At 40.9% G+C, this 26,111-nt stretch overlaps 1 protein-coding gene across 2 annotated transcripts in view; it reads right to left on the bottom strand.

Moving 5' to 3' along the window:
• Positions 1-26,111, bottom strand: part of inf2 (inverted formin 2) — a 195,341-nt gene that overhangs the window by 97,482 nt on the left and 71,748 nt on the right. For both annotated transcript variants that reach the window (XM_039741927.1, XM_039741928.1), the window contains exons 3-7: positions 13,899-14,014; positions 6,037-6,196; positions 5,564-5,597; positions 4,317-4,458; positions 538-670 (exon numbers count right to left, since the gene is read on the bottom strand). In XM_039741927.1, coding sequence (XP_039597861.1) covers positions 538-670; positions 4,317-4,458; positions 5,564-5,597; positions 6,037-6,196; positions 13,899-14,014 — 585 coding nt within the window. The remainder of the gene's footprint in view (positions 1-537; positions 671-4,316; positions 4,459-5,563; positions 5,598-6,036; positions 6,197-13,898; positions 14,015-26,111) is intronic.

The following is a 26,111-nucleotide window of genomic DNA, read 5'->3' as shown; positions in this document are numbered from 1 at the left end:
TCCTCTTCTGTATAATTTTTTTTTTACTCTGTATGTAAAGCGAACTTGGGGTTGTGAAAGGCGCTCTATAAATGCAACTTATTATTATTTTAATCTTCATTGATTTTATAGTTTGAAACTCAAATGGTTATTTATTTTATTTTTCCCTCTTATCATGGTATATAATGCAAATTACAGGTCATGTGACAATGAGCTTCATTCTTGTACCGTCACCCCAACCTCCAGTATAAATACAGCCGCAGCTCAAATCGAAACGGTCTTTCAGTTTGGAAAAAAAAAAGGTTGTGTGAGTAACCTTCAAAAAACAACAAAGGACATCAGGATCCTCTCTCTTAATTACAATTTATTTTTTTTCTATTACGATTCTATTCTCTCTCTAGTAGTTTATAAAAATGTGCCTATAATTTTTTTCTTTGAATCTAGTAATCTATTTTGTTATTACGAGTTATTAATGGAATCTGCCAGCCATTTTGTGATGATGCACTCAGATAAGATACTGTTGAAGAGACTGAATGATGGATTCGTTATCTTGCTTACCATCTTCAGCTAGCAGCATGGCTCGATTTACAAGGATTTCTAAAGCCTGCCATATGTTGAAGTTTGTTGGTCCCAGATGCAATAGGTCCTGAAGTATTGAGAGAAAGTGCAGGGAGGAAGGGTAACTGCTGACCTGAAAGAGAAAACACAGCGAATGAATACTAAACAGCGAAGAGTAAACGAAAAACCTCAGCTGAGATGAGACACAAAACGATTGAGGTGATTTACGTCGGTGCAGTTCGTTCATGAATTAAAACAGTACCAAATAAACCTTGTGTCCACTGCGGTCACATGGTAAAAAAAGCAACACTCTGTATTGCTTTCTGACTTTGTTTTTTTATTCTGTCCATGGTCTTCATCTATGAAGTGTTTATTAAAAAATGTTTGTCACTCATGAACATTTTGCTTATAAACAAATCACACCAGAATACAATACAATTTATTTTTGTAAAGCCCAAAATCACACAAGAAGTGCCACAATGGGCTTTAATAGGCCCTGCCTCTTGTCAGCCCCCCAGTCTTGACTCTCTAAGAAGACAAAGAAAAACTCCCAAAATAAAACCTTTTAGGGCAAAAAAATGGAAGAAACCTTGGGAAAAGCAGTTCAAAGAGATACCCCCTTCCAGTGGACATGCAGTGGGTGTCAAAAAAAGAGGTTAAATACAATATAACACACAGAACAGAATTCAAGTCAGTCAGTCAGTCAGTCATTGTCCAACCTGCTTTATCCTAACTACAGGGTCACGGGAGTCTGCTGGAGCCAATCCCAGCCCGCCACAGGGCACACACACACACACCGGGCACACACACACACGGGACAATTTAAAATCGCCAATGCACCTAACCTGCGTGTCTTTGGACTGTGGGAGGAAACCGGAGCACCCGGAAGAAACCCACGCAGCGGGAGAACCCAGGAAGTGAACCTGGGTCTCCTAACTGCGAGGCAGCAGCACTACCACTGCGCCACCGTGCCACCCCAGAATACAAGTGATCCTTTCCTCAATAAATAAATGACCAAGTATAATATTTTTGTCTCATTTGTTTAACTGGTTTCTCTTTATCTACTTTTAGGACTTGAGTGAAAATATGTTTTAGGTCATATTTATGCAGAAATATAGAAAATTCTAAAGGGTTCACAAACTTTCAAGCATAACTGTATATTGTATATATTATGTATATATACAGTACATAAATATATATATTGAGAGAGATATTTATTTATATATTTAATACATTCTGTAGATATTCATCAGTACATACTGCAGAATCTAAAACGATATTAAAATTAATGCTTGTGCATACAGAATGTCCTTGTTATGAACTAAATAGTTCCTAATATCAGAATAATAACTGAAAATGACCATGGGGGGGGAATAATGAGGGATTTGAAACCCTGCCAGATGAGGAACCCAGGCTGAAATACAACAGTTTTGCAGTTACCATTAAAGTAATGTCTCCCCAAAGGACAATTATTATAATTATACGTTGAGCAAAACTTCAAAATTATGTTGAGCAGCAATAGTCAAAATCAACTTACTGCAGGTTTCAGTTTAGAATTCAAGTAGACAAAATGTCACTGAGATGCGTCCATTGAGAACTCAGCCGAGCAGAATGTTATAAATGAGGGGCAATGCACAACAGCAATCATCCCAGCAGGCCATGCATATCACCGGCCCAACACAGAAAGAGCACACAGTATGTAATATGGTTTGACAGGTCCATTACTGTTTTACGTCCACTCAGGGTGGGGGCACCTGTGATGATGGGTGGAGCACCTTTCTCCAAATAAGATGAATTCAGTGGAAATAACTGCTGTCTTGTGGTGGTCTGATAGTCATCTTTTTATATTCCTGTTTTTACTTACTAGCTATTGCTTTTTGGACTTCTCACCTAATCCCCCCCACCCCAACGCTTTGCTCAATCTGCCTGTAGTTATGAGGCAGTCTTAATTCCTATACAGAATTCACCTTTGTCTCCAGATTCAGATTTGCTTTGAGGACAACAGGATAGGATGCCCTTTTAGAAACGTTAAGTGTCTTTGCACCCTTATCCCGTCTTCTTCCTGTGTCAGAGGATCAACTAAGTGTCTAACGTTTGCTCCAGGGATGATGTGACTTCTAGACGCCAGAAGGTATTGTCACCTCTGGCGTTTATTACCTAATTTCACTCTCTTTAAAGGGGAGTCCCAGGGATCAAAGCCCCCTTGTGCTCTCGGGGAGCAGTGTATGCTTCCATATTATGTAATCCCATTTGTGCTGGTCCCCATACCTTATACCCTTCCAGGACATATTGGGCATATTGTAGTTTAGTGGTCTTTGTGCATTCAGACAAACATATAGGGGACAAATCCTGCAGGTTTATACCCGCCTGATGCCATCTTGGTAATGCCCACAACGCATACAGTGCCTTCAGACTCCTTCATTTTTTACACATTCATCTATGTTGAATCATTTCAGTTCAAGAACATTCCCAGAGTTATGCTGGAAGTGTATTTTTTTTTTATTTCTGCTTAGGGTTATTGACCTGGTGAACCTCAGGCACAGTCTGAGGTCCAGAAAGCTCTGGACAGGTTTTCATTATCACTGTACTTGCTCTGTTCCGATTCCCCTGCTGCAAGATGTTATCACCACCATGCGTCACCGCTGGACTGATACTGTACAGGTGAGGAGCACTGCATGGTTTCTTCCAGACAGAATCGAAGTCATAAAGTCATATCTTGCTTTCATCAGACCACAGATTCTCGTTTCTCATAGTTTCCATGCTGGCTTTCATGTGTTATCTGGCAGCTCTGCTGTAAAGTGCAGATTAGCGGAGTGTTACAGTGGTGGTTGCTCTTCAGGAAGTTTCTCCCATCTTCATGCAGGTTCTCTGAAGTTCATCCAGAGTGACCATTGGGATCCTGGTCAATTCTATTACCAAGACTCTTCTCTTGGTTTGGCCAGTTGGCCAGCTCTTGGAAGTGTTGCGGATGTTCCAGACTTATTCAGTTCAACAATTAGGAAGGTGACTGTGCTCTTGGGAACCTTCAATGCTGCACAAATATTTTTTAAGCCTCCACATAATCCTCTCCTCTAAGCTCTGCAAGCAATTACTTGAACCTCATGGCTTGGTTTTGTTACCAGTGGAATCTTCTTTAGACAAGTGTGTGCCTTTTCTAATCAGTTCAAGCATCTGCCTTGACCACAGGTCTGACTACAAATAAGATGTAGCAACATCTCAAAGATAAGAATCAGAATGAGTTACACCTGAGCAGAGCAAAAGCTCTGAATACTTCTGTCAGTGTGACAGTTCAGTGTTTAACTTTTAATAAATTTGCCCAAATTTCTAAAATCGTGTGCCTGCTTTGCTATTCTGTGGTACTGAGTGTTGTTTGATGAGTCAAAAAATAATTAAATGATTTTAGCACAAGGATGCTACATAGTAAAATGGGAAACATGTGAAGGGTCTGAATAATTTCTGAAGGCTGTTCTCAACCCTGCTAAGTCAATTTCATTATTGAAGCAAGTCAGTGCCAGTCCACCACTGGGTACACTTACTTACACAATTACACACTCAGCCACAATGGAACCAAGACAGAGCTGCCAAGTAACCTAAACTGAGCGGCTCTGAGGCTGTATGTACAGTAGCTATCATAAATGGACATTATTCTCAAATATATAAAGGGTGCAAAATAAAATGTTTCTGTGCTCACTCCACAGTTTCATCATTAGGAAGTATGCACCAAACATTTATACACGGATAATGCTCAAAATTGTCTGAGACAGCTCAGAAGTCCTTACTTTGTTAAATAATGCAGTGAACACTTCCTGGTGGTTGCTCATGTCAATGCCACCGTAGATTTTCATCAGTTCCTCTTCATCTTCGTTCATGGTTTCCTCGAATGTGTCGCACTGAATTAGTAAATCATTATCATCTTCTTCCCTGTTAAGAGGCAGCAGGAGCAGGAATGAAATTTACAGAGTCATCCCGAAACCTAAATCTGTCCAATTATCTATTATACAGTCCCTTTCACATCTATCTATTATATAATGCCTTTCACACTATCATATAGCACCTTTCCTATCTATTATATAGTGCCTTTCACATCTACCTATCTATCATATACTGTCTTTCCTATCTACCATATAGTGCCTTTCACATCTATCATATAGTGCTTTTCACATCCATCTATCTATTACATAGTGCCTTTCATATCTGTCTATCGATCTATTATATACTGCCTTTCCTACTTATCTATCTCTATATATCATTTTTTCCTAAAATCCTTCAATTTTTAGGCTTACTTATCTTAGAGTCCAGGTAGCTGTGAGTATAGCTAAGGTGCAGGTTCAGGAACACATGGTTAAATGAATATACAAGTCCCCATTACCAAGTACTTTTTAGTTGTACCATAGGTTCTGAAGGACACGCTACTGTCTTCAGAAATGACAGTGCGACTGCAAATATGTGCCACTCTCACATCACTGAGCACAACTTTCTATAGGAGAGGAGTAATAAGAATTTATTGAGGGCTCATCTGTTCTGGTTAGTTTATTTTCTATAAAGGTAGCTGGTGTTGACTGTTCAGTTTTCAGTTCATTAACCCATGTGGTACTTTTATGAAGCTTTATATAAGGATTTCTGTCCATCTCGTATGAGAGAATAAGTGATTTTTATTACAGGGTGGTCCAGATCTAATTATGCAGATCCAGATCAGCTGGACGACTTTGATTTATGCGGGGACGATTCCAGTTCGGCGCGAAGATGATTCTTCATGTCGTCAGTTCACATACTTCTCGATGGTCCGGGATTTTTCGGGTAATTATGAAAATTGGATAATTAGATCTGGGCCACCCTATAGAGCTCTTCAAAATAACATCTCTGATCCTTTGCTCCCTGACTAAAGTGAAAATTTGAATGCATTACAAATCATTGTTTAAGTGAATGTCCTGCAAATATTTTAATTGAACTACTGATTTGAGAGTAGGCTGTTTTCAAAGACATAACCTGCAGAAACATGACAGCATTGAGAGAGACACATACCCACCTTAGTTTTGGTAAGAAATCCAGGAGCTGTAATCCTGTGAAAATAAAATGTAGTATTTCAACATGTGACATGATTTTCACAGTTTTTGCAAAGCAGATAACCTTAAAGATTAAAATAGTTCACTAGAAGAACAAATGCATTCATTATAGATGTCTCCCTCCTCTGACCACTGTCGGTAGGTGGTGGACCATGAGCAGCCTTGCCGTTTTGGAAATACTCTGAACCAGTAGTATGGCCGTAACAATTTTGCCCTCAGGTCTTTACACCTGTTCATATATTCTGAGTTCAACATGTCGACTACAAGTACCGAATGTCAGCTTACATTTTTGGTGTTTACATGCGCCATTTGTTTACATGTGAGTGATCATAATGTTTTGACTCATCAGTACTGAATATACAATATACAGTACCTATAAAATAACATTCTCCAGCTTGTTTAAAGCAACTGAGTATTGTAAAAACATCCTTATTACCTATGAATTCTTTTCTCAACTTGTCTCGAGCTCGCAGGTCCTCTACTCCCAAGATGAGTGCGTTGATCACACTCATCAGAATGACCTTGTAAGGTACATTGTCTGTTGCCTGTAGCTCATTCATGACCACGCTAAAGCGATAAAGTTGGTTCTTCACAATCTGTGAGACAAAGAAAAGTGACATTGTGTTACGTATACGCAGTAAATAATCAGCATGCTCATGCTTTTAATATGCCTAAAGACATGCAAAAGACTATACCACATTATTAAGCTGTTATCTCCATATATATTTAAGTGAACATTAGCACACTCTAGACGAGAACAGGCCATTTAGCCCAACAAAGCTCACCAGTCTTATCCACTTATTTCTTCCAAAAAAACATCAAGTCGAGTTTTGAAAGTCCCTAAAGTCTTGTTCGCTTATTCCAAGTGTCTATCATTCTTTGTGTGAAGAGAAACTTCCTAATGTTTGTGCGAAATTTACCCTTAAGAAGTTTCCAACTGTGTCCCCGTGTTCTTGATGGACTCATTTTAAAATAACAGTCTCGATCCACTGCACTAATTCCCTTCATGCTTTTCAACACTTCAATCAGGTCAGCTCTTAATCCTGAAGTAGGTAGATTTTGATTTTGTAATTTTTCCACAAGAGAGGAGCTTATGAAATTTTCTGAAGTCCCAGAATTGACAAGGGTAGGTGTGCTAAAGTTTTCTTTCACCACTGGTACTGAAAGCAGATTATTTTAAATAAGTTTTGTCTGCCAAAGCCACATTTCCTATACTGACAGATGCGTCTATCCTTTCACAAATATTCCTGACTTCCGTGCTCTTTATATTTTGTTCCAATGAGTAAGTAAAATGTCTTAATGCCTCGCTGTTCCCCAAACAACAAGTCAAACTTTTTGGCAATTTGCTCCACCTCAGGATCCCTATTTGATTGATTGATTTTTAGTTCGGGATTAGAAAAGGCTGCAGTGGGCTGGCACCCTGCCCGGGGTTTGTTTCCTGCCTTGCGCCCTGTTTTGGCTGGGATTGGCTCCAGCAGACCCCTGTGACCCTGTAGTTAGGATATAGTGGGTTGGATAATAAGTGGATTAGAAAAGGAAAACCGAAACAAAATCAAAAATGTGCCATGGTCAAAACCAATCTTTCACCAGGTCAGAAACAGCGTTGAAAGCCAGAAAATAACTCAGAACACCAAGAACAAAAATACTGAGAAGCACATTTTAAGTTTATCCAAATGCACATAATATAACCCTTTATAAGGTCATGCTGATGACATCATGTGAGCACTCTGTCAGAGACTTTTGGGAGGTCACCTCAGGAACAGTTGATGCGAAAATCACTGTTGTGTAAAAGTTGATAAATATTTTGTATGTCTTTATTTGTAACTTGGACAGAGCAATGTAATAGTGTTAGTGTTATATCATTGATAAGAACAGCAATGGACTGATGTTTAAGACCCCCCCAACCCCACCCCAGTATTTACAACTGAATCTTTGTAATTTTATGACCAGTTTGGCCAGTGACTCTCTCAAAGAACACCAAATGAAAGCCAGATTACCCAGCTGCCAAGCATCAGCACAACAAATGGTTTTGGGGTTTGGTGTGAAGCCCATTGTGTCACACCAGAATTCGATTGGTCTAAAGTTGCCTGTTTGGTTTTAAATCAGAAGTCATTAAGTACCACGATCCCCTTATTGGCTGTAAGGTTGAGATAGAGAGTCTATAAATTTGATTGATTTACCCCTCCCTCCCTCTTTCTCATTCTTTTAATGACAGTACTCCATCATTGTACATAGAATTTCAATATTGTGTCCCGCAGGGCTCAGTACTGGGACCTTTACTGTTTTCACTTTACATGCTTCCACTGAGATCTATCATTAGGAAACATAATGTTAATTTTCACTCGTATGCAGATGACACCCAGTTATACCTTTCATTTAGATCAAATGAAGTTTCTGTTTTCTTTAATTAGTTGTGTTAGTGAATTAAAGGAGTGGATGGATGAGAACTACTTGTCTTTAAATACAGATAAAACAAAGATGTTAATTGTTGTAGGGAATGAGGTTGATCACAACAATATTTTGTCATCATTTAACTCAGTTGGAATCCCCATTTATTTTACTGAATCAGCCCGAAATCTCATAGTTATCTTTGACTTTAGCATGTCATTTAAAGCACATATTACAAAGTTGTCCAAATCATGTTTCTTTCATCTTAAAAATGCTAGGACATTGAGGTGCTTTCTAAATAAACATGATTCTGAGAAATTAATTCATGCATTTATTTCTAGTAGGATTGACTACTGCAATGCGGTGTTCACTGGATGTTCAAACTGTTCTCTATACAGCCTCCAGTTAATCCAAAATGCTGCTGCAAGAATTATTACAATAATAAGAAAATACGAACACATAACTCAGTTCTTAAATCCTTACACTGGCTCCCGGTTAAGTTTAGGGCACATTTCAAAATCCTCCTTTTAACATATAAAGCATTAAATGGCCAAGGTCCGGCTTACTTATCTGAACTTATCATGACTTACAAAGCAAAGCGCACATTAAGATCTCAAGATGGCAGTCTGTTTAGGAATTAAAGGATTAATAAAATAATAGTGGGATGTCGAGCTTTTAGTTACAGGGCCCCTAAACTGTGGAATGGTCTGCCTGCTACAATAAGAGATGCCCCTTCGGTCTCAGCTTTTAAATCCCGGCTGAAGACTCACTACTTCAGTTTAGCATATCCTGACTAGAGCTGCTGATTTACTGTACATACTGCATCTCTGTTGTTAGTCATTAGCACTAAAACATAAGTAACATGAGTCGCAGATGGCTGGGGGGGCGACCCGGCCGGGACGCCTCAGAGGACCGGAGGAGGACTTATGCCTCCCTCAGACAATGTGGGGGCGACCACCCTGATGCCTTTGGTGGTCACGGGTACAGGGCTTTGAAGCTCAACCTTGTAGGGGCCCGTGGTCACCACTAGGGGGCACCCCAATGCCTTGGGGACCCTGGACCTCAGCACTTCCACCACACCCGGATGTGCTGGGGGAAAGACGAGCAGGGACACCTGGAGTGCTTCCGGGGATGCCGCCAGCATTTCCGCCACACTGGGGCGTGTCGGTGGGAGCTGGCCGGAACACACCTGGAGCACATCCGGGTGCTTATAAAAGGGACCGCCTCCCATTGTGAGATGGCTAGAGTCAGGTGGAAGAGGAAGAGGTCTGGAGAGGAGACGAGGAGGCGGCCTGAAGGAAGAGACAAGGCATTGTATTGTGGCCAGGACTTTGGGGACTTTGGGGGTTAGTGTGCACTTTAACTGTAAATAATATGTATAATAAATGTGTTGTGGTTGACATGAACATGTCCGCCTGTCTGTGTTCGGGCCAAGCTCCACACATGATAGTTATAATTGGATACTAACCCTCATCTATTCTGTTTCTCTTCTCGGTACTCAAATGTGGCACTTGGTGCCATGGCCCACTTGCCAAGTTGTTTTGGCCTGCCTAAGGTAAAGTCATCCATGATGGAGGATCGCAGGAATTGTGGGAAAGAGGGGTCCTTTCATCGGATTGGCTGGCCCAGCACAGTTTCAGCCGTGGAATGGCCAAATGGGGGAGGCAGCTTGATGGATGAGGTCTACAGGACTCTAAACAAATCCAAATCATATTATGTGATATCATCTACTGTTAAATTCTGTTACGTACTTCTAAAATTATTTGTATACTGTATTGAGGATTTGTTCTGTTCTGTGTATTGTATTGTATTGATCCCCTTCTTTTTGACACCCACTGCATGTCCAACCTACCTGGAAAGGGGTCTCTCTTTGAACTGCCTTTCCCAAGGTTTCTTCCATTTTTTTCCCACTGGGGTTTTTTTGGGAGTTTTTCCTTGTCTTCTTAGAGAGTCAAGGCTGGGGGGCTGTCAAGAGGCAGGGCCTGTTAAAGCCCATTGCGGTACTTCTTGTGTGATTTTGGGCTATGCAAAAATAAATTGTATTGTATTCTCTTACACCATTATCATGAAGGAGCATCTCACACACTATGAACTGAAATGACGGCCACACTGAGAAGCACAACTCGGCAGCCATATTGAGACAGGCATGCAACTTGTTCTGAAGAAAGCCATAAAATGATTACTTAACTAGAGACATTTAAAGTAACTGCAAGTCTGTGTGCCGCCTGAAATTGCATATCAGCATTTATCAGGTTGTATGGTTGCCAATATTCAAATGTACTTTGCTTATTGCTATTATTTTATGAGTATTATCAATCTTCTTCTTCTTTCGGCTGCTCCAGTTAGGGTTTGCCCTCATCTTCTTTCATATCTTTCTGTCCTCTGAATCTTGTTCTGTTCCACCCATCATCTGAATGTCCTCTCTCACCACATCCATAAACATTCTCTTAGGTTTTCCTCCTTTCCTCTTCCCTGGCAGCTCTATCGTTAACATTATTTTCCCAATATACCCAGCATCTCTCCTCTGCACATGTCCAAACCAACACAATCTCGCCTCTCTGACTTTGTCTCCAAACCGTCCAATCTGAGCTGACCCTCTAATGTCCTCATTTCTAATCATGTCCATCCTCATCACACCCAATGCAAATCTTAACATCTGTTACTCTACTACCTCCAGCTCTGTCTACTGCTTTCTGGTCAGTGCCATCATCTCCAACCCATATAACATAGCTGGTCTCACTCCTGTAGACCTTCCCTTTCACTCATGCTGATACCCGTCTGTCACAAATTAATCCTGACACTCTTCTCCACCCTGCCTGCACTCTCTTTTTCACCTCTCTTCCACAATCCCCATTACTCTGTACTGTTGACCCCAAGTATTTAATCTCATCCACCTTCACCAACTCTACTCCCTGCGTACACACCATTCCACTGACCTCCCTCTCATTTACACACATGTATTATGTCTTGTTCCTGCTGACCTTCATTCCTCTCCTCTCTAGAGCATATCTCCACCTCTCCAGGGTCTCCTCAACCTGCTCCCTACTATCGCTACAGATCACAATGTCATCAGCAAGCATCAGAGTCCACGGGGACTCCTGTCTAATCTCATCTGTCAACCTGTCCATCACCATTGCAAATAAGAAAGGGCTCAGAGCCGATCCCTGATGTAACCCCACCTCCATCACTCCTACCACAGACCTCACCATGGTCACACTTCCCTGATATATTATATAAGTTGTAACTTAACTCCTGTTTGTCTTTTACTACACCTAATTCCCTGAGGTTATAAATGCAGAAGGGAAGATGGGGAGAAGTCATAAAGTACAGTACCTTATCAACAGAGGTAAGTCTGTGAGATTTGAGGCATTCTGACAAAGGCTACACATTAATAATACAAAAGGGGAAAGTAGAGTAATAGAGAACTCTACCAAGACAAAACAATCACCAAGATGGCACTGCCCATCAATATTCAAAATGATGCCGTAATAAGACGTGAAAAAATGACATGTTAATTAGGAACCAACTTCCTAGAGATGGCCATTCAGTCAAATTGAACAACCAGGCAAGAAGAAGTCTTGGTTAAGGTGGTGACTAAGAACTAGAACTCAATGGTCACTCTAACAGAGCTCCAGAAGTCCTCTCCTGAGATGGGATAACCTTTCAGAATGATGGCCATCTCAACAGCTGAGTTTATGGTAGAGCGGCTAGACAAATGCTGCTTGAGTAAAAGTTTGCAAATAGTGTTTAAATAACTCTGACAGCATGAAGAAAAAGATTCTGAGGTCTGAGGAGACACAAATTAAAGTCTTTGGGCAGAACTCCAAGTACTATGTCTGGCAAAGTCCTGGCGCTGCCCACCACCTGAATAATACCACCCCTGTGGTGAAGCATGGTGGTGGCATTATTGTGCTGTAGGGACAAGGATACTGGTCAGAACTGAGGGAAGGAAAAATGCCACCAAATACAAAGATGCCCTTGAAGAAAACCTGCTCTAGAGTGCACACCATCTCAGACTTGGGCGACGGTTCAATGACCTGATGTATACAAATGAAACAATGCTGGAGTGGCTTAAGGACAAGCCCCTGAGTGTCCTTGAGTGGCCCAGCCAAGGTACAGGCTTAAACCCCATAGAACATGTGTGGTGAGCCCTGAAGATGGCAGTTTACACATATTTTTTTTTTTTCAAAAAACTCAAGGTCACTGTACAATCAGATAAAAGAAATTAAACATTCAATAACTTAAAAATTAAAATCCAAATAAAACAACACCAGTAACAATTACAGTGAATAAGTAATTTTGAACAGATGAGTTTTAAGATTAACCTGAAATTGGTGAAGGGTGGTCATGTTCCTAAGGTAGGCAGGTAATGAGTTCCATAAGGAGGGTGCCGATCTGCTAAACGCTCGATATCCCATCGTGACAAGACGTGCTGGTGGATTATTTAAGTTGATGGAAGAAGAGGATCTGAGCATGCGAGAGGGTTTAGTGACTTGTAGGAGCTGTGAGAGATATGTAGGGGCAAGATTATGAATAGCCTTATATGTAAGGACTAAAAGTTTATAGTTGACCCTAAACTTTATTGCCAGCCAATGAAGCTGCTGAATAACAGGTGTAATGTGATCAGAATAAGGTGTTTTAGCAATTATACGAGCAGCCGAATTCTGAACAAGCTGAAGTTTATGTAGTAACGTTTGGGGCAGACCAAAGAGAAGTGAGTTGCAATAGTCCAGGCGGGAGGTGACCAAACTATTGACTAAAATAGCAGTAGAGTGATTTCACAAAGATGGACGCAGGCGATTAATGTTACGCAGGTGGAAGTAAGCTGCTCGGGTAACGGAACTAATGTGAGACTGAAAAGACAACGTGCTATCCAGAATTACACCAGGGCTTTTTATCTGATCTGTACAGGTAACAGATGTGTTGTCAATTAATACTGAGATCTTTGATGCCTTCACAATTGCAGATTTCGTGCCCATAAGAAGCACCTCAGTTTTATTAGAGTTCGACTGCAAGAAGTTAGAAGAAAACCAAGACTTGATCTCAGCAAGGCAGTCAGTAAGTGAGGATGGTGGTAGCGATGCAGATGGTGAAGTTGAGATATATAACTGGGTATCATCTGCGTAAAACAATGAAAGTTTATCTTACATTTACGAAAAATGACACCCAAAGGGAGCAAATAAATGATAAACAGCAAGGGGCCAAGGACAGAACCTTGAGGAACTCCAGATACTACGGGAGTGGGAGTAGAGATACATGTGTCCAGCTGAATGTATTGAGTTCTGTCTTTAAGATATGACTTAAACCAAGTTAACGGAATGTGAGAAATACCTAGTGCAGATAACCTTTTTAGTAAGGTGGAATGACAGACTGTCGAATGCAGCACTGAGGTCAAGAAGAACAAGGATTGTAATTAGGCCTGCGTCTGCAGCCACTAAAAGATCATTAGTGATCTTAATTAGTGCCGTCTCAGTGCTGTGAAAATGTCAAAAGCCTGACTGGAATGGTTCGAATAAATTGTTAGCAGATACAGATACTGGCCTCTCCAATGTGGCCAGGAAGAATGGCATCGACTTCTTAAATACACGTGTGCAAAGCTTCTGGAGACTTGTCAAGAAGACTCAAAGCTGGAATGGCTTCCAAAGCAGCTTCCACAAAATACTAAGTTAAGGGTCTGGATACTTCTATGAGTGAGATTTAAGTTTCTGACTGAAAAATTTGCAAACCTTTCTGAAAACATGCTTTCACTTTGTCTTTCTAGGCATTGAGCGTAGACTGATGGTCAAAAATCTATTTCAATTAATTCTACAACACGGTAAGGTGTGAATAAAGTGAAGGGGACTGAATACACACTGAATCAACTGTACATACAGTATATAAAAACATTCAATCCAAGTTCTCTTTATTTACCTTGTAATGCTCCAAGGAGTCCAAGGCCAAGTTGTGTCCCTCTGGAGAATACATACAGAGAGCGGCCAGCAGTTCAAACACCTGCTTCTTCACCATTAGATTTGCTGTGTCCAAAGCTGCAGGCAAGAGCAAATATGGTTTTACCAACATGTTATGGGCCAATCCACCCAAGCACAGACAGATAAACATGCTGTGTCCTTGCCATGTCCAACTGATTATTTCATATGAAGGATCCTCCCTGTAACTTACGGCTGTGGAAGAATAATTTTAGGGTAACATAGCATTCATCTTAAAGAAACAGCAGTAAAGCATGTACCAGAAGAAAGGTTCATGTAATATACAAAACATACTGAAGAATGACTAAGAGATATCTTAGAAGTCAGCTGATGTCCTATAAAGAAGAATGGACAGTTGTTATCTGCACAGAAATTTCAAGGGTGGTGGCGCAACGCAAAGGTGCAAGAAGAACCAGAATATAATATAATAGACTTTTATTTTATATAAATCATTTGGGTGTAAACCAACAAGCCAACCAGAGTAAAATGTACACATTGATTGACACTGTATGTAAATTCCACAGTTTATAAAATTAACCTCTTTATTCTTTGCTTCTCTGACTATTCTAATCATTCTGACCATGCTGTAATGAACTGCTTTTGAAGAATGTTCCCTCCAAGGCATTCTGCTGAGGAGAAATTAAAAGATACAATGAACAGCTTTTCTCCTGCCTGATTACTGAATTGTCCTGTTAGAGGACGTTCCTTTCTTTCTTTAATAAGATGTTAAATTTCGACCACACGGCTTTCCAAAAATCGGTTTTGTTCTTTGTGATTTATTTGACATCAGACTGGACAGAGATGCCTCTTCTACTTGAGTGCCCTTCCTCCTAACTCTCAATATGTGTCACAATTATCATTTTTATTATATTGAACCCTGCAATTACTGTTGCTCTTCCTCTTTTGTTATTATATACAGGACAGTGAATATTGTTACTGCCTTATAGCACTTGGACAAGCTGCACTAGTGTGCCCTTCTGGTTGGATTCATGCATGCATGAATAATATGTTAACATACATTAATAAATCTACAAAATCATGGGTACATTATTAATCATTGCTGCTTTAAAGCACAACTGGGCATGGCTCAGTCACCAGACGCACCTTTGTGCCATTTTCCATTGTGGTTTTTCTCTACGCACTCCTATTTACTGTCAAAAGCCAAAAGTGGGCATGTTAAGTTAATTAGTACTCCAGTGTGGCTTCATTTGAATGCGTGTGCTGGCATCCCATCCAATTCTGCTTAAGGCAGTTTACATAAGGATGTCTGGCATAGTGCAACTGTAGTGCAAGTAAACTCTTCTTTCTTAAGTAACATCTTAATATTTTATGTCTGTTGGCTATCTGTTTCCATTGGGATTATTTACAGATTGTTTGATTTTATTATTTGTATTTTTGCAACATAACATTCTCAGACTCGCTTAATATAAACTGCTAAAAAAATTTAAGGGAACACTTAAATTAGACATCTGATCTCGATGAATGAAATATTCAAATGGAAAATCTTTCCTGAACAGTATAATTCCATGAGAACAAAATGAGGTAATAACAGTCAATGGAAACCAAAATCACAAACCCATTGATGGCTGATTCAACATCACACCAAAAATTAAAGTCAAAAATTAAAATCCCAGGCTGATCCAAGTTGTGTATGGCCCCCACGTGCCTGTATGGACCCCTGATAACATCTGGGCATGCTATGGATGAGACTGCACATGGTGTCGTGGGGGATCTTCTCCCAGACCTGGATCAGGGCATCAGTTAGGTCCTGGACAGCCTGTGGCGCTACTTGGTGGTATTGGATGCGCCAATACATAATGTCCCAGAAGTTCTCAGTTAGATTCAGGTCTAGTGAATGTGTGGGCCAGTGAATGGCATCAATAACTTTTGTCATCCAGGAACTGCCTACACACTTAGGGGACATGAGACCAGGCATTGTCCTGCACCAGGAGGAACCTACGGAACCAGCATAAGATCTGACAATGATGCCATTCCAGTACCACAGCCTAGCATGTGGAGGTCTGTGCAACCCTCTAAGGAAATGCCTCTATAGACCATCACTGACCCAACGCCGAATTGGTCTTGCTAGATAATGTTGCAGGCTGCTTATTCACCACATCATCTCCAGACTCTATCTCCTCTGTCACGTGTGCTTAGAGTGAACCTGCTCTCATCTGTGAAGAGAATGGGGCGCCAATGGTGGAGCTGCCAATTGTGGTATTCTCTGGCTAATGCCAGTCGAACACATGTCCCATTAGAGAACATCGAGCCCTCATGCCACTCTCATGGAGTCTGTTTCTGATTGTTTGGTCAGAGACATTAACTGGTGGCCTGCCTGCTGGAGGTCATTTTGTAGGGCTCTGGCAGTGCTCATCCTGTTCCTCCTCACACAAAGGAGCAGATACCAGTCCTGCTACTGGGTTGATGCCCTTCTACAGCCCTTTCCTCATTTAATGACCTGTCTCCTGCTATCTCCTCCATGCTCTTAAGACTGTGCTGGGAGACGGAGAAAACCTTCTTGTGATGGCACGTGTGGATGTGCCACCCTGCTGAAGCTGGACTACTTGTGTAAACTGAATCGGCTGCAGGTACCACTTCATGATACCAGTAGTGACAAGGACACTAGCAAAACGCAAGGCTAGAGAGGAAGGAGTCAGGAAGGATACGGAGAGAGCAACTGTCTGCGGCCACCATTCCCTTTTTGAGGGGTGTCTTGTTGTTACCTCTCCAGTGCCCCTGTTGTCACTTTCCATTGCACCAAAGCAGTGACATCGGTACACAATCGCTTAAACATCCTAACTGGACAGATTAACGTGCCTGAAGCTTCATTAACTTAGTGTTGGACTCTGATGACGAGCTGCTCCCTTCATTTTTTTGAGAAGCATAATTCAGAGCTGCGGGGCCTGAACAGAGCTGATTCAAAAAATGGGTGGCTGAGTAGGTAGTTAATGATAACCCCATAATCACACAGAATCAATATTAATTCAATTTTATTTTTATATTTTGATTAGTAATTATTATTATGATTAAAATGACCATTTGGGGATGCAGTGGTATGTTGTGTGGTGTCTACAGGGTCCAGAGCAGATTAGAGCAAGTGCACAGGGGCTCAGACACATGCAAGAATGACTCACGGCTACAGAGCACAAATGGGAAAGTGGCTTCATTAAATACTGCTACACATGCAAGGACATAAAGGGTCTGATTAGTCTGAAATGGTGAGAAATGTAAGGAGAATGGAAGAAGGATAAACCCGAGGAAAAAGAGAAAGACAGTGAAAGAAAGCAGCATTGGGTAGTCAGCCAGCACAAAGGAGCGGAGGTTAGATGGTCAGGAAGCCTATGGTGGAGCTGGAGGAATGGAGCTCCAGGGGCAGACTGTCCCTACCAAGGGGATGAGCAGCGGAAATTGTGGGCCTTGAAGATCCTGCTGTGACTGGCGGTGGTGGCAAGATGGTACAGCCAGACACACACAGAGCGTCCCGGCAGGTACCAGGGGAGGCGGTTGTGACTCAAGTCAGAAGGTGGGCCCAGTGAGTGTGAGCAGGATGAGACATGGAAGACACCCTGGGGATGACAAAAGGAGGCCACAGTCCTGCCTTTGCTTTTATTCTTGGTTTGAACAATTTATTGGATTTATTTATTGGTTTTATCTTCACTGCCGCATTTTTATGGCTTATTTATTAATGACTTTCTGCATCGCATTTTGGACACTGTTTGCTTGTTTTACTAAATGCGCTTTGCACTTTTGACCCAAGACTTGTTGTGTGTCCTCATTCACTTTAGTCCATCTCAATAACGCCCATGGCTGTGGGCACTCGGGGCCTCACATGGTAGCACTGCTGTCTCTCAATGAGGAGACTAGAGTTCACAGCCCAGGCAGTCCCTGCATGAAGTTTTATGTTCTTTCAGTGTCCATGTCAGTTTTCTTGGAATGCTCCAGTTTCCTCCCACAGTCTAAAGACATGAAGGTTCAGTGACCCAACGTTGTTAAATTGTCCCGTTTGTGTGTGTGCGTTTGCCCTGCGTTGGACTGGCACCCTGTCCAGTGGTTGTGCCTGTCTTGCACCTGATGCTCGTTGGGGTGGGCTCCACCTTCCCTGCACCCCTGTTAGGAAATGGATGGATGAATTATCCTTTGTAATAAAAATAAGAATAAATGATGTTATTATTACTTTATGAGAGTGATGGAGTATTAATATACTACTCATACTGTATATAACTGATTGCTCAAAATATGATCAAATATTTATTCAAATGATTTCTTTTGTGCATTTTGATTCACTCAGTAAGAAGCTGGGTATGCAGTGATGTATTGATGGATGGTATGGTGGCGCAGTAATTAAAACCCTCATAATGTGGTGCAGTGGGAAGTACAAGACATTTCTTGAAATGTTAAAGTTCAAATATTGCATAAAGAAGATGAAATCATGACTTGCTTCATTAAATAAGCACGACTTTGCTGATGCCGTGTTAAACAGGCACACCCGTAAAGAGTCCTTGGGTCAGTGACATTGTGGCCTACTTGTAGTGGCAAAGACCTCAGACTTTAGTACACCACACGCTCATTGGTTTAAGGTCTTGCTGAATTCTGTTACCTACACATATACACACATGTATGAGGTAACTCTGTGGAAAGATACCTGCTCTTTAAAAAAGAAAAAAACAAAATCACAAATTTCAAGAACCATCCATCTTTGAAACCTGCTTAATACTAAGCAAGGGCAGCTGGAGCGAGAATAAGCCATCTCAGGACACATAAGGTATAAGGATGGGGTGAACACACACACACACACACACACACACACGCACACACAACCTGGGTTTTAATACAAGGTGTACAGTACAGATAGGAACATTTCAGCACTTATACACAGAATTACAAAAATGAATCCTGAAAATATAAATGCATACAGGCAACCTGTTAATGATCAGTTCATATGCTAGCAAGAGTCTGAGATGTTTGTGATGGTAGATCAATCAATGGTTACATTTATATAGTGCTCCTCTAGACACTCAAAGCATCAGCCACCACCTGGGTGATGAGTTGGCAGCCATTCTTGTGCCAGTCTGCTCACCACACATGAGCTGACAGGTGGTGGAGGGGTGAAGAAGTTAAGTCAGCCAGTTAGAGAAATGGGGTTGATTAGGAGGTTGTGGTGGGTAATTTAGCCAGGTCCTCGGAGAACACCCTACAGTTATGGCCAAACATTCTGAGAATGACACAAATACTGCTTATCACAAGGTTTGCTGCTTCTGTGTTTTTAGATCTTTTTGTCAGATGTTTCCATGGTATAATGAAGTAGAATTACAAGCATTTCAGAAGTTTCAAAGGCTTTTGTTGACAATAACATTAAATTTATGCAAAGAGTCAATATTTCAGTGTTGGCCCTTCTTTCTTTGTCAAGACCTCTGCGGTTCACCCTGGCATGCTGTCTGTGAATCAACTTCTGGGCCAAATCCTGACTGATGGCAGCCCATTCTTGTATAATCAATGACTGGAGTTTGTCAGAATTGGTGGGTTTTTGTTTGTCCACCCACCTCTTGACCACATGTTCTTAATGGGATTAAGGTCTGGGGAGTTTCCTGGCCATGCACCCAAAATTTCAATGTTTTGTTCCCCGAGTCACTTAATTATCACTTCTGCCTAATGGTCCGGTGCTCCATCATTGTTAGAGGTCTTGAAAAAGAAAAGGGCCAACGCTACAAATATTGACTCTTTGCATAAACTTCTGAAATTCTTGTAATTCTACTTCAGTCTACCATAGAAACATCTGAGAAAAAGATCTAAAAACACAGAAGCAGCAAATTAATATTTGTGTCATTCTCAAAACTTTTTGCCACAACTATAGTCTTCTCAATAGATGCCCAGGGGTGTTTTAGGACCACAGAGGGTCAGGACTGTTTTATGTCTCATCTAAAAGACGGGACACCAATCTTTACAGCACAGTCTCCCTGTCACTGCACTTGGGCATTGGGATCCACACACAGACCCGCTAATGGTCATGCCAACATCTCATCCAGCAACATGCCAGACTTTCCAGGTTGGTCTCCCATCTAAGTACTGGCCAGGCTCAAACAAAGTTAGCTTCAGGTGGATGACCTGTGCAGGGGGCACGAATGCTGGCATTGTGTGTAGTGGTGCAGTACTCTGAAAGTAATGGAGATGTCTGTATTGTGCAAATGGAGCTATAAAAGTTAAAGACTGACTTAATGATGTTTTGCACAGCACACAAGTCCCATGTGCTAAATATTGTTCTTGTGATTAGCGTTCAAGGAGATCATGTCACTGGGTGAACACCCAACAAATAGCAACCCTGTACTTCATTTTAATCACGCATCACTAGGGTTTCACCCTTTAAAACATTTAGATGCGTGCACAAATGATTTGTCATCTGTAAGATTCCATGTTGGCATACTCTAAAAGAAAACTAAATAAATAATAAAGGCATATTTACTAGGAATTGCGATATCACATTCATGGAAGCAGACAGGGTTGTTTCAACATGACTTGAAGTGCTGTAATTAAAATGTCTGTCTTTACACAGGAATACACCTGTCACTCTGCTGCATTCTTAAACAGTCGACATGTGGTAACAAAGGCTTAGTGGCTTCCACTTCATAGTCTAACATCGCCTGCTATACATTCTATTCGAAATCCTACTTGTTGGGAGACACGTTTATAAGACCAACCCAGATTCCGGCATGGCGCCATAGCTTAGTAGGCCTCACTCATGATCAACACTGAAAACAGTGTCTCCTGTCCAGGTTTAAGATAATCTTGTTGCTTTATTTTTATGTTTGTTTATTTTCACCATTTAGGATGAAGACATGTTGATGTTAATAGGATCAGCACTTTGCACTTGTGCTGCTTTGGCACATTTATCACGTACTGCATGATGTGTGGAAACGTTGTTACTTCCACTTTATTTATGGTTGTACTGTCCTGGTTATTTACCTGTAAATTCAGACAATATCCTAAGAAACTCAACCTGTCACTTTCCAAGGTCGACAACTATAATTTCTGAGTAGGTAGCACCTTGGAAATATTCTGAATATATCAATAGAATGAAGGAGTTAATAGACACCTTGGAAATATTCTGAATATATCAATAGAATGAAGGAGTTAATAGACATAGTGATGTGGTAGCCATATGTAACACACAATGGCTTTGATAAGAGAGACTAATTCAGCTCAGTAAAGTGTTAAATTGGCAATGTTGCAGGTATTGTCACACATATGCCTTGTTTTCTGTAGGCCTGACTTAACTCCTTTTGCCTATTTTAGCTCTTTCAAGCTGGTCTTAGCATTTTATGTGCTATGATTAAATCCTTTATTTATAAAAGGCCCTTTTCTGCACACGCCGGGGGATAAAGTAGATCCTCCCTCTTGTGGATCACTTTTCCAGTGATTTTTGTCAGTGCCTCATGTTTGTTGCCTCCTAGGCCGGGAGCCTGGAGCTAGAAGTTGTGCCTGGTCTTGGGGGTGAGACTCCTTAGGCAGGCTGGTAAAAGTTATTTCCTTCCCTTTACGGTCCTTTTAGGAGACCTCACACCAATTTTGTTATGTTTGAGGGGCTATCTCACAATAGTAAATCTGTCCATGAAGATCATTCAATTAGAAACCTTTGCTCTGATGACTAAACTTTTGCTTTTTCCATTTGACAATGTGTCCTCCTCTTAAGTGACTGTTGTTTTATGGCATTGTGCCTTTGCTTTAATGCAGTGCATTAAATTCGATGCATTTGAGAAGCGGATGTGAGATTGGAGGAGGCAAGAAGATGTAAAAAAAAAAAAATTTAAGTGTTGCATTTTTGAAGGGGCGTATGAGTCGGGGTCTGATTTTATGATTGATTGTTTGGGTTTCAAGACCCAACTTATATGTGAGTATATACGGCATTTATTATGTATATTTTTGTTTGTGTTTATTTGATTATGTCCCATGTGTTTTGCGGGTGGTTCCCCATGGGGCGGTGCCACCTGCCAATCACCTCCAGGGCCCGCCAAAGTTCCTGGCAGTTCACTTCGGACGCGCTAACGAGTGGAGTGTCATTTGTGTTTCTGCTGTGCATTTCGTGATTTCTGAAATTTTTGAACCTGTTGTCACACGCGTGAGCATGGGAGGCAGCTAAAAGGCTCAAAGAGATGGCAAAGTCCACTGATCCTTACTCTTTTTCATCAGCGGACCAACCACAGGAAATTTCATCTGGATTCGATGATGCCACCTCTGGTTCCGGTTTCCGATGACATCACTTCCAGTTTTGGGCCTGATGACATCATTTCCCCTGCCTGAAGTTAAAGCTGCCATGTTTCCCTGTCTTTTGTTCTTGTTTGGACTAAAGTCTGTAAAACTACGAACCAACCATCATCTTTAGTCAAAATTTTGTTGACCTTAAGTTGAACTTTGGTAGGGCAAATTTTGAGCAAATGCGACAAAGTCTAAGCAGAATAGACTGGGATAAGCTTTTAAGTGTGGAGACAGTTGAGGAGCAGTGGAACAGGTTTAAAAATGTTTTACATGTAATACAGGACAGATACAGACCTAAATTTGGAATTAATAGGAAACTAAAAAAAACTCCACAGTGGATTAATAAAGATTTAAAAAAAATAAGTTGCAAAGGAAATGTTGTGATGTAGGATTTTGCATATAACTTGATAAATGTTTTGTATGTCTTTATTTATAATTTAGGCAAACCAAGTGGTGAGAGGTATTCATGTTTGCCTTCCCCCATCCCCCTTTTTACGACTGTCTCTTTGTAATTTTATGACAGGATTTGGGGGGATGTCTTAAACCAGTTTGATCTCCCACACAAAGCCAGGTTAGCTTAACATATGGTCTTGGGGGGGTTGAGGTGTTAAATGTACTATTTCTCCCATTGGTCTGAGATATGGCTGTTTGGAATTGGCTTGTCTCAGAGGCCTTCAAGTACCATGATATCCTATTGGTTCTAGGAATTGGAGAGAACATCTATAAATGTACTTGCTCAACCACATTCTCTCTCTCTGACTCACATATGATGGAAGAAGCATCTCTCTTGCTAACCTGTAATGATGAAGACAACACAATGAAGAGCACAGCTCAGTAGCCATATTGAACAGACATGTGGCTGAAATCTGAGCACCAACGATGCCTTAACTAGAGACATTTTAAATAACTGCAAGTCTGTGTGCCACCTGAATTACACATCACCATTTTATCAGGTTGTATGGTTGCCAATATTCAAATGTACTTTGCATTTTGTTATTATTTATGAATATTATCAGTAATACATTATTTTATGTGTAACTTAACTCCTGCTTGTCTTTATACTACATCTAATTGCCTGAGGTTATAGATATAGAAGGGAAGGTGGGGATAAGTTATATACAGTGGTAAGTCTGTGAGATTAGGCATTCTAAGGCTGCATATTAATAATACAATAGGGGACAGTAGAGCAATATATATATTACTCTACCAAGATAAAACAGGAAAAAACAGCTGTATAAGGCATATAAGACTAATAACTGCAGAGTGAATCGTACAGCGTATGAGAACATGAGGGCAACCATTAAGAAGGATAACAGGGAGGCTAAAAGACAGTTGGAGAGAAATACAGCAGATAAGGCGAAAGAAGACCCCAAGAGATTCTTTCAGTATTTTAGTAGTAAAAGAACAGTCAAGGAGGAGGTCAAGTTCATCAGGAATAGTAAAGGGGAATTAAATGATAGAGACAATGAAATAGCAGATGCCCTAAACTTACATTTTTCTGAGGTATTCACAAGTGAGCAAGTGGATAACCTCCCAGAGGTAAACGCGACTACTAAGGAGGTACTGAGGGATTTGGAAATTGTAGAGGGAGAAGTGCTGCTCAGATTAAATAAGATGAAATCAAACAAATCACCAGGACCAGATAATATTTATCCACGTGTTCTTAAGGAGGCTAGTGAGTACATATATAAACCCTTGACACATATTTTTAGGAAGGCACTGCGCACTGGAGAGATTTCGAAGAACTAGAAAATGGCAAATATCATCCCATTATATAAAAAACGTGACAGGGCAGATCCAAGCAACTATAGGCCAGTAAGCCTAACATGCATCACATGAAAGTTAATGGAAGAATTATTAAGGATAAGATTTGAGCAACACCTGGCAAGGACAGGAGTTATTCTGAACAGTCAGCATGGGTTCAGAAGAGGGAGGTCGTGTTTTACTAACATTCTATGAGGAGGCAACAAAAGAATACGATCAAAGTGGAGCTTATGATATTATTTATCTGGACTTTCAGAAAGCATTTGATAAGGTGCCACATGAGAGGTTTGGCATCAAATTAAAAGAAGTGGGAGTTCAGAGTGATGTTTTTAGGTTGGTGCAGAATTGGCTCAGACATAGGAAGCTGATGGATGATGGTGTGAGGAACCTCTTCAGAACTGGCCGATGTTAAGAGTGGCGTCCAGCAGGGGTCAGTGCTAGGGCCATTGCTATTTTTAATATATACAAATGATTTAGATAGGAATATAAGTAACAAGATGGTTAAGTTTGCAGATGATACCAAGATAGGTGGATTAGGTTAGGATAGGTGGATCATTACAGAAGAACTTGGATAGCATACAGGGCTTGGGCAGATTTGTGGCAGGTGAAATTTAATGTCAGTAAATGTAAAGTATTACACATAGGAAGTAAAAATGTTAGGTTTGAATACACAATGGGAGGTTGGAAAATCACCTTATGAGAAGGATTTAGGAGCCATAGTGGACTCTACACTATCAACTGTCAGACAGTGTTCAGAAGCCATTAAGAAGGCTAACAGAATGTGAGGTTATATAGCACGATCTGTGGAGTACAAGTCCAAGGAGGTTCTGCTCAATCTTTATAACACACTGGTGAGGCCTCTTCTGGCGTCCTGTGTGCAGTTTTGGTCTCCAGCCTACAAAAAGGACATAGCAACAGTAGAAAAGGTCCAGAGAAGAGCGACTAGACTGATTCCAGGGCTACAGGGGTTGAATTATGAAGGACAATTAAAAGAGCTGAACCTTTACATTTTAAGCAAAAGAAGATTAAGAGGTGACATAATTGAAGTGTTTAAAATTATGAAAAGAATAATTCCAGTGGATTGAGACTGTTATTTTAAAATGAGTTCATCAAGAACATGGGAACACAGTTGGAAAATTGTTAAGGGTAAATTTCACAGAAACATTAGGAAGTTTTTCTTTACAAAAAGAATGATAGACACTTGGAATAAGCGACCAAGTAGTGTGATAGACAGTAAGACATTAGGGACTTTCAAAACTCAACTTGATGTTTTTTTGGAAGAAATAAGTAGATAGGACTGGCGAGCTTTGTTGGGCTGAATGGCCTGTTTTCGTCTAGAGTGTTCTAATGTTCTAGAGTGTTCTAATGAATAAATATAAGACATCCCCTGAAAATAAGCCCTAGTGCATCTTTTGGAGCAAATTAATGAGTGAAAGTGTACTCAAGTTTTCGTGTTTACACACAGACAGACTGACAGAATTCTAAAAATGGTATCTTTGGACTCAGGGTGGTCTAAAACATCAAGATTCATCAAAATCTCGAAACTGAATTTTTGGACGATTCCAATACTTTCCCTATACTTTGTATACGAGAAAGTAAAAAGGCAGAAAGGTCACTCTGTGGCTGGTGTCTCAGAGACATCGTATGTGTTTCTTTCAGGCGAGGTGGGGGGATCTGAGGCTAGGGATCTGCGCCGGCAATCAAAAGGTTGCCAGCTCAAATCCCGTAAATACCGAAAGTGACTCTACTCTGTTGGGCCCCTGAGCAAGGCCCTTAACCCACAATTGCTTCATCCTGGATATGACGTTAACCTGCAACCAGGTCCACCAACTTACAGGGAAAACTTTGTGGTTGGTGGAAGGATTGGCACTCCAGCCACCATAAATCAACTTCACACGGTTCCAGTGTGATGCTGCTTCACTCGGGTCCCAAATCCAGGTGGTTCGTTGTAAAGAAGGTGTGGCGACGTGCTGTATCAGTGTATGCTCCCAACCTCTCTCTCTTTCAGGAAGGAAGTTCTTCCAAGAACGATGACCAGGTCAGCCCACAGCCCATGCTGCACCTGCTCATGTATTACCAGTTGTCTAGGGACTACACTTTGAGAGCCACTGCTCTAGAAGATACATTAAGCTGAAATATCCCAGTA

This window comes from Polypterus senegalus, chromosome 18, assembly GCF_016835505.1.
Source record: "Polypterus senegalus isolate Bchr_013 chromosome 18, ASM1683550v1, whole genome shotgun sequence".
Taxonomy (NCBI): Eukaryota; Metazoa; Chordata; class Cladistia; order Polypteriformes; family Polypteridae; genus Polypterus; species Polypterus senegalus.
Note: the sequence above shows the minus strand (reverse complement) of the source record. Positions and strands in the feature narration are given on the sequence as shown.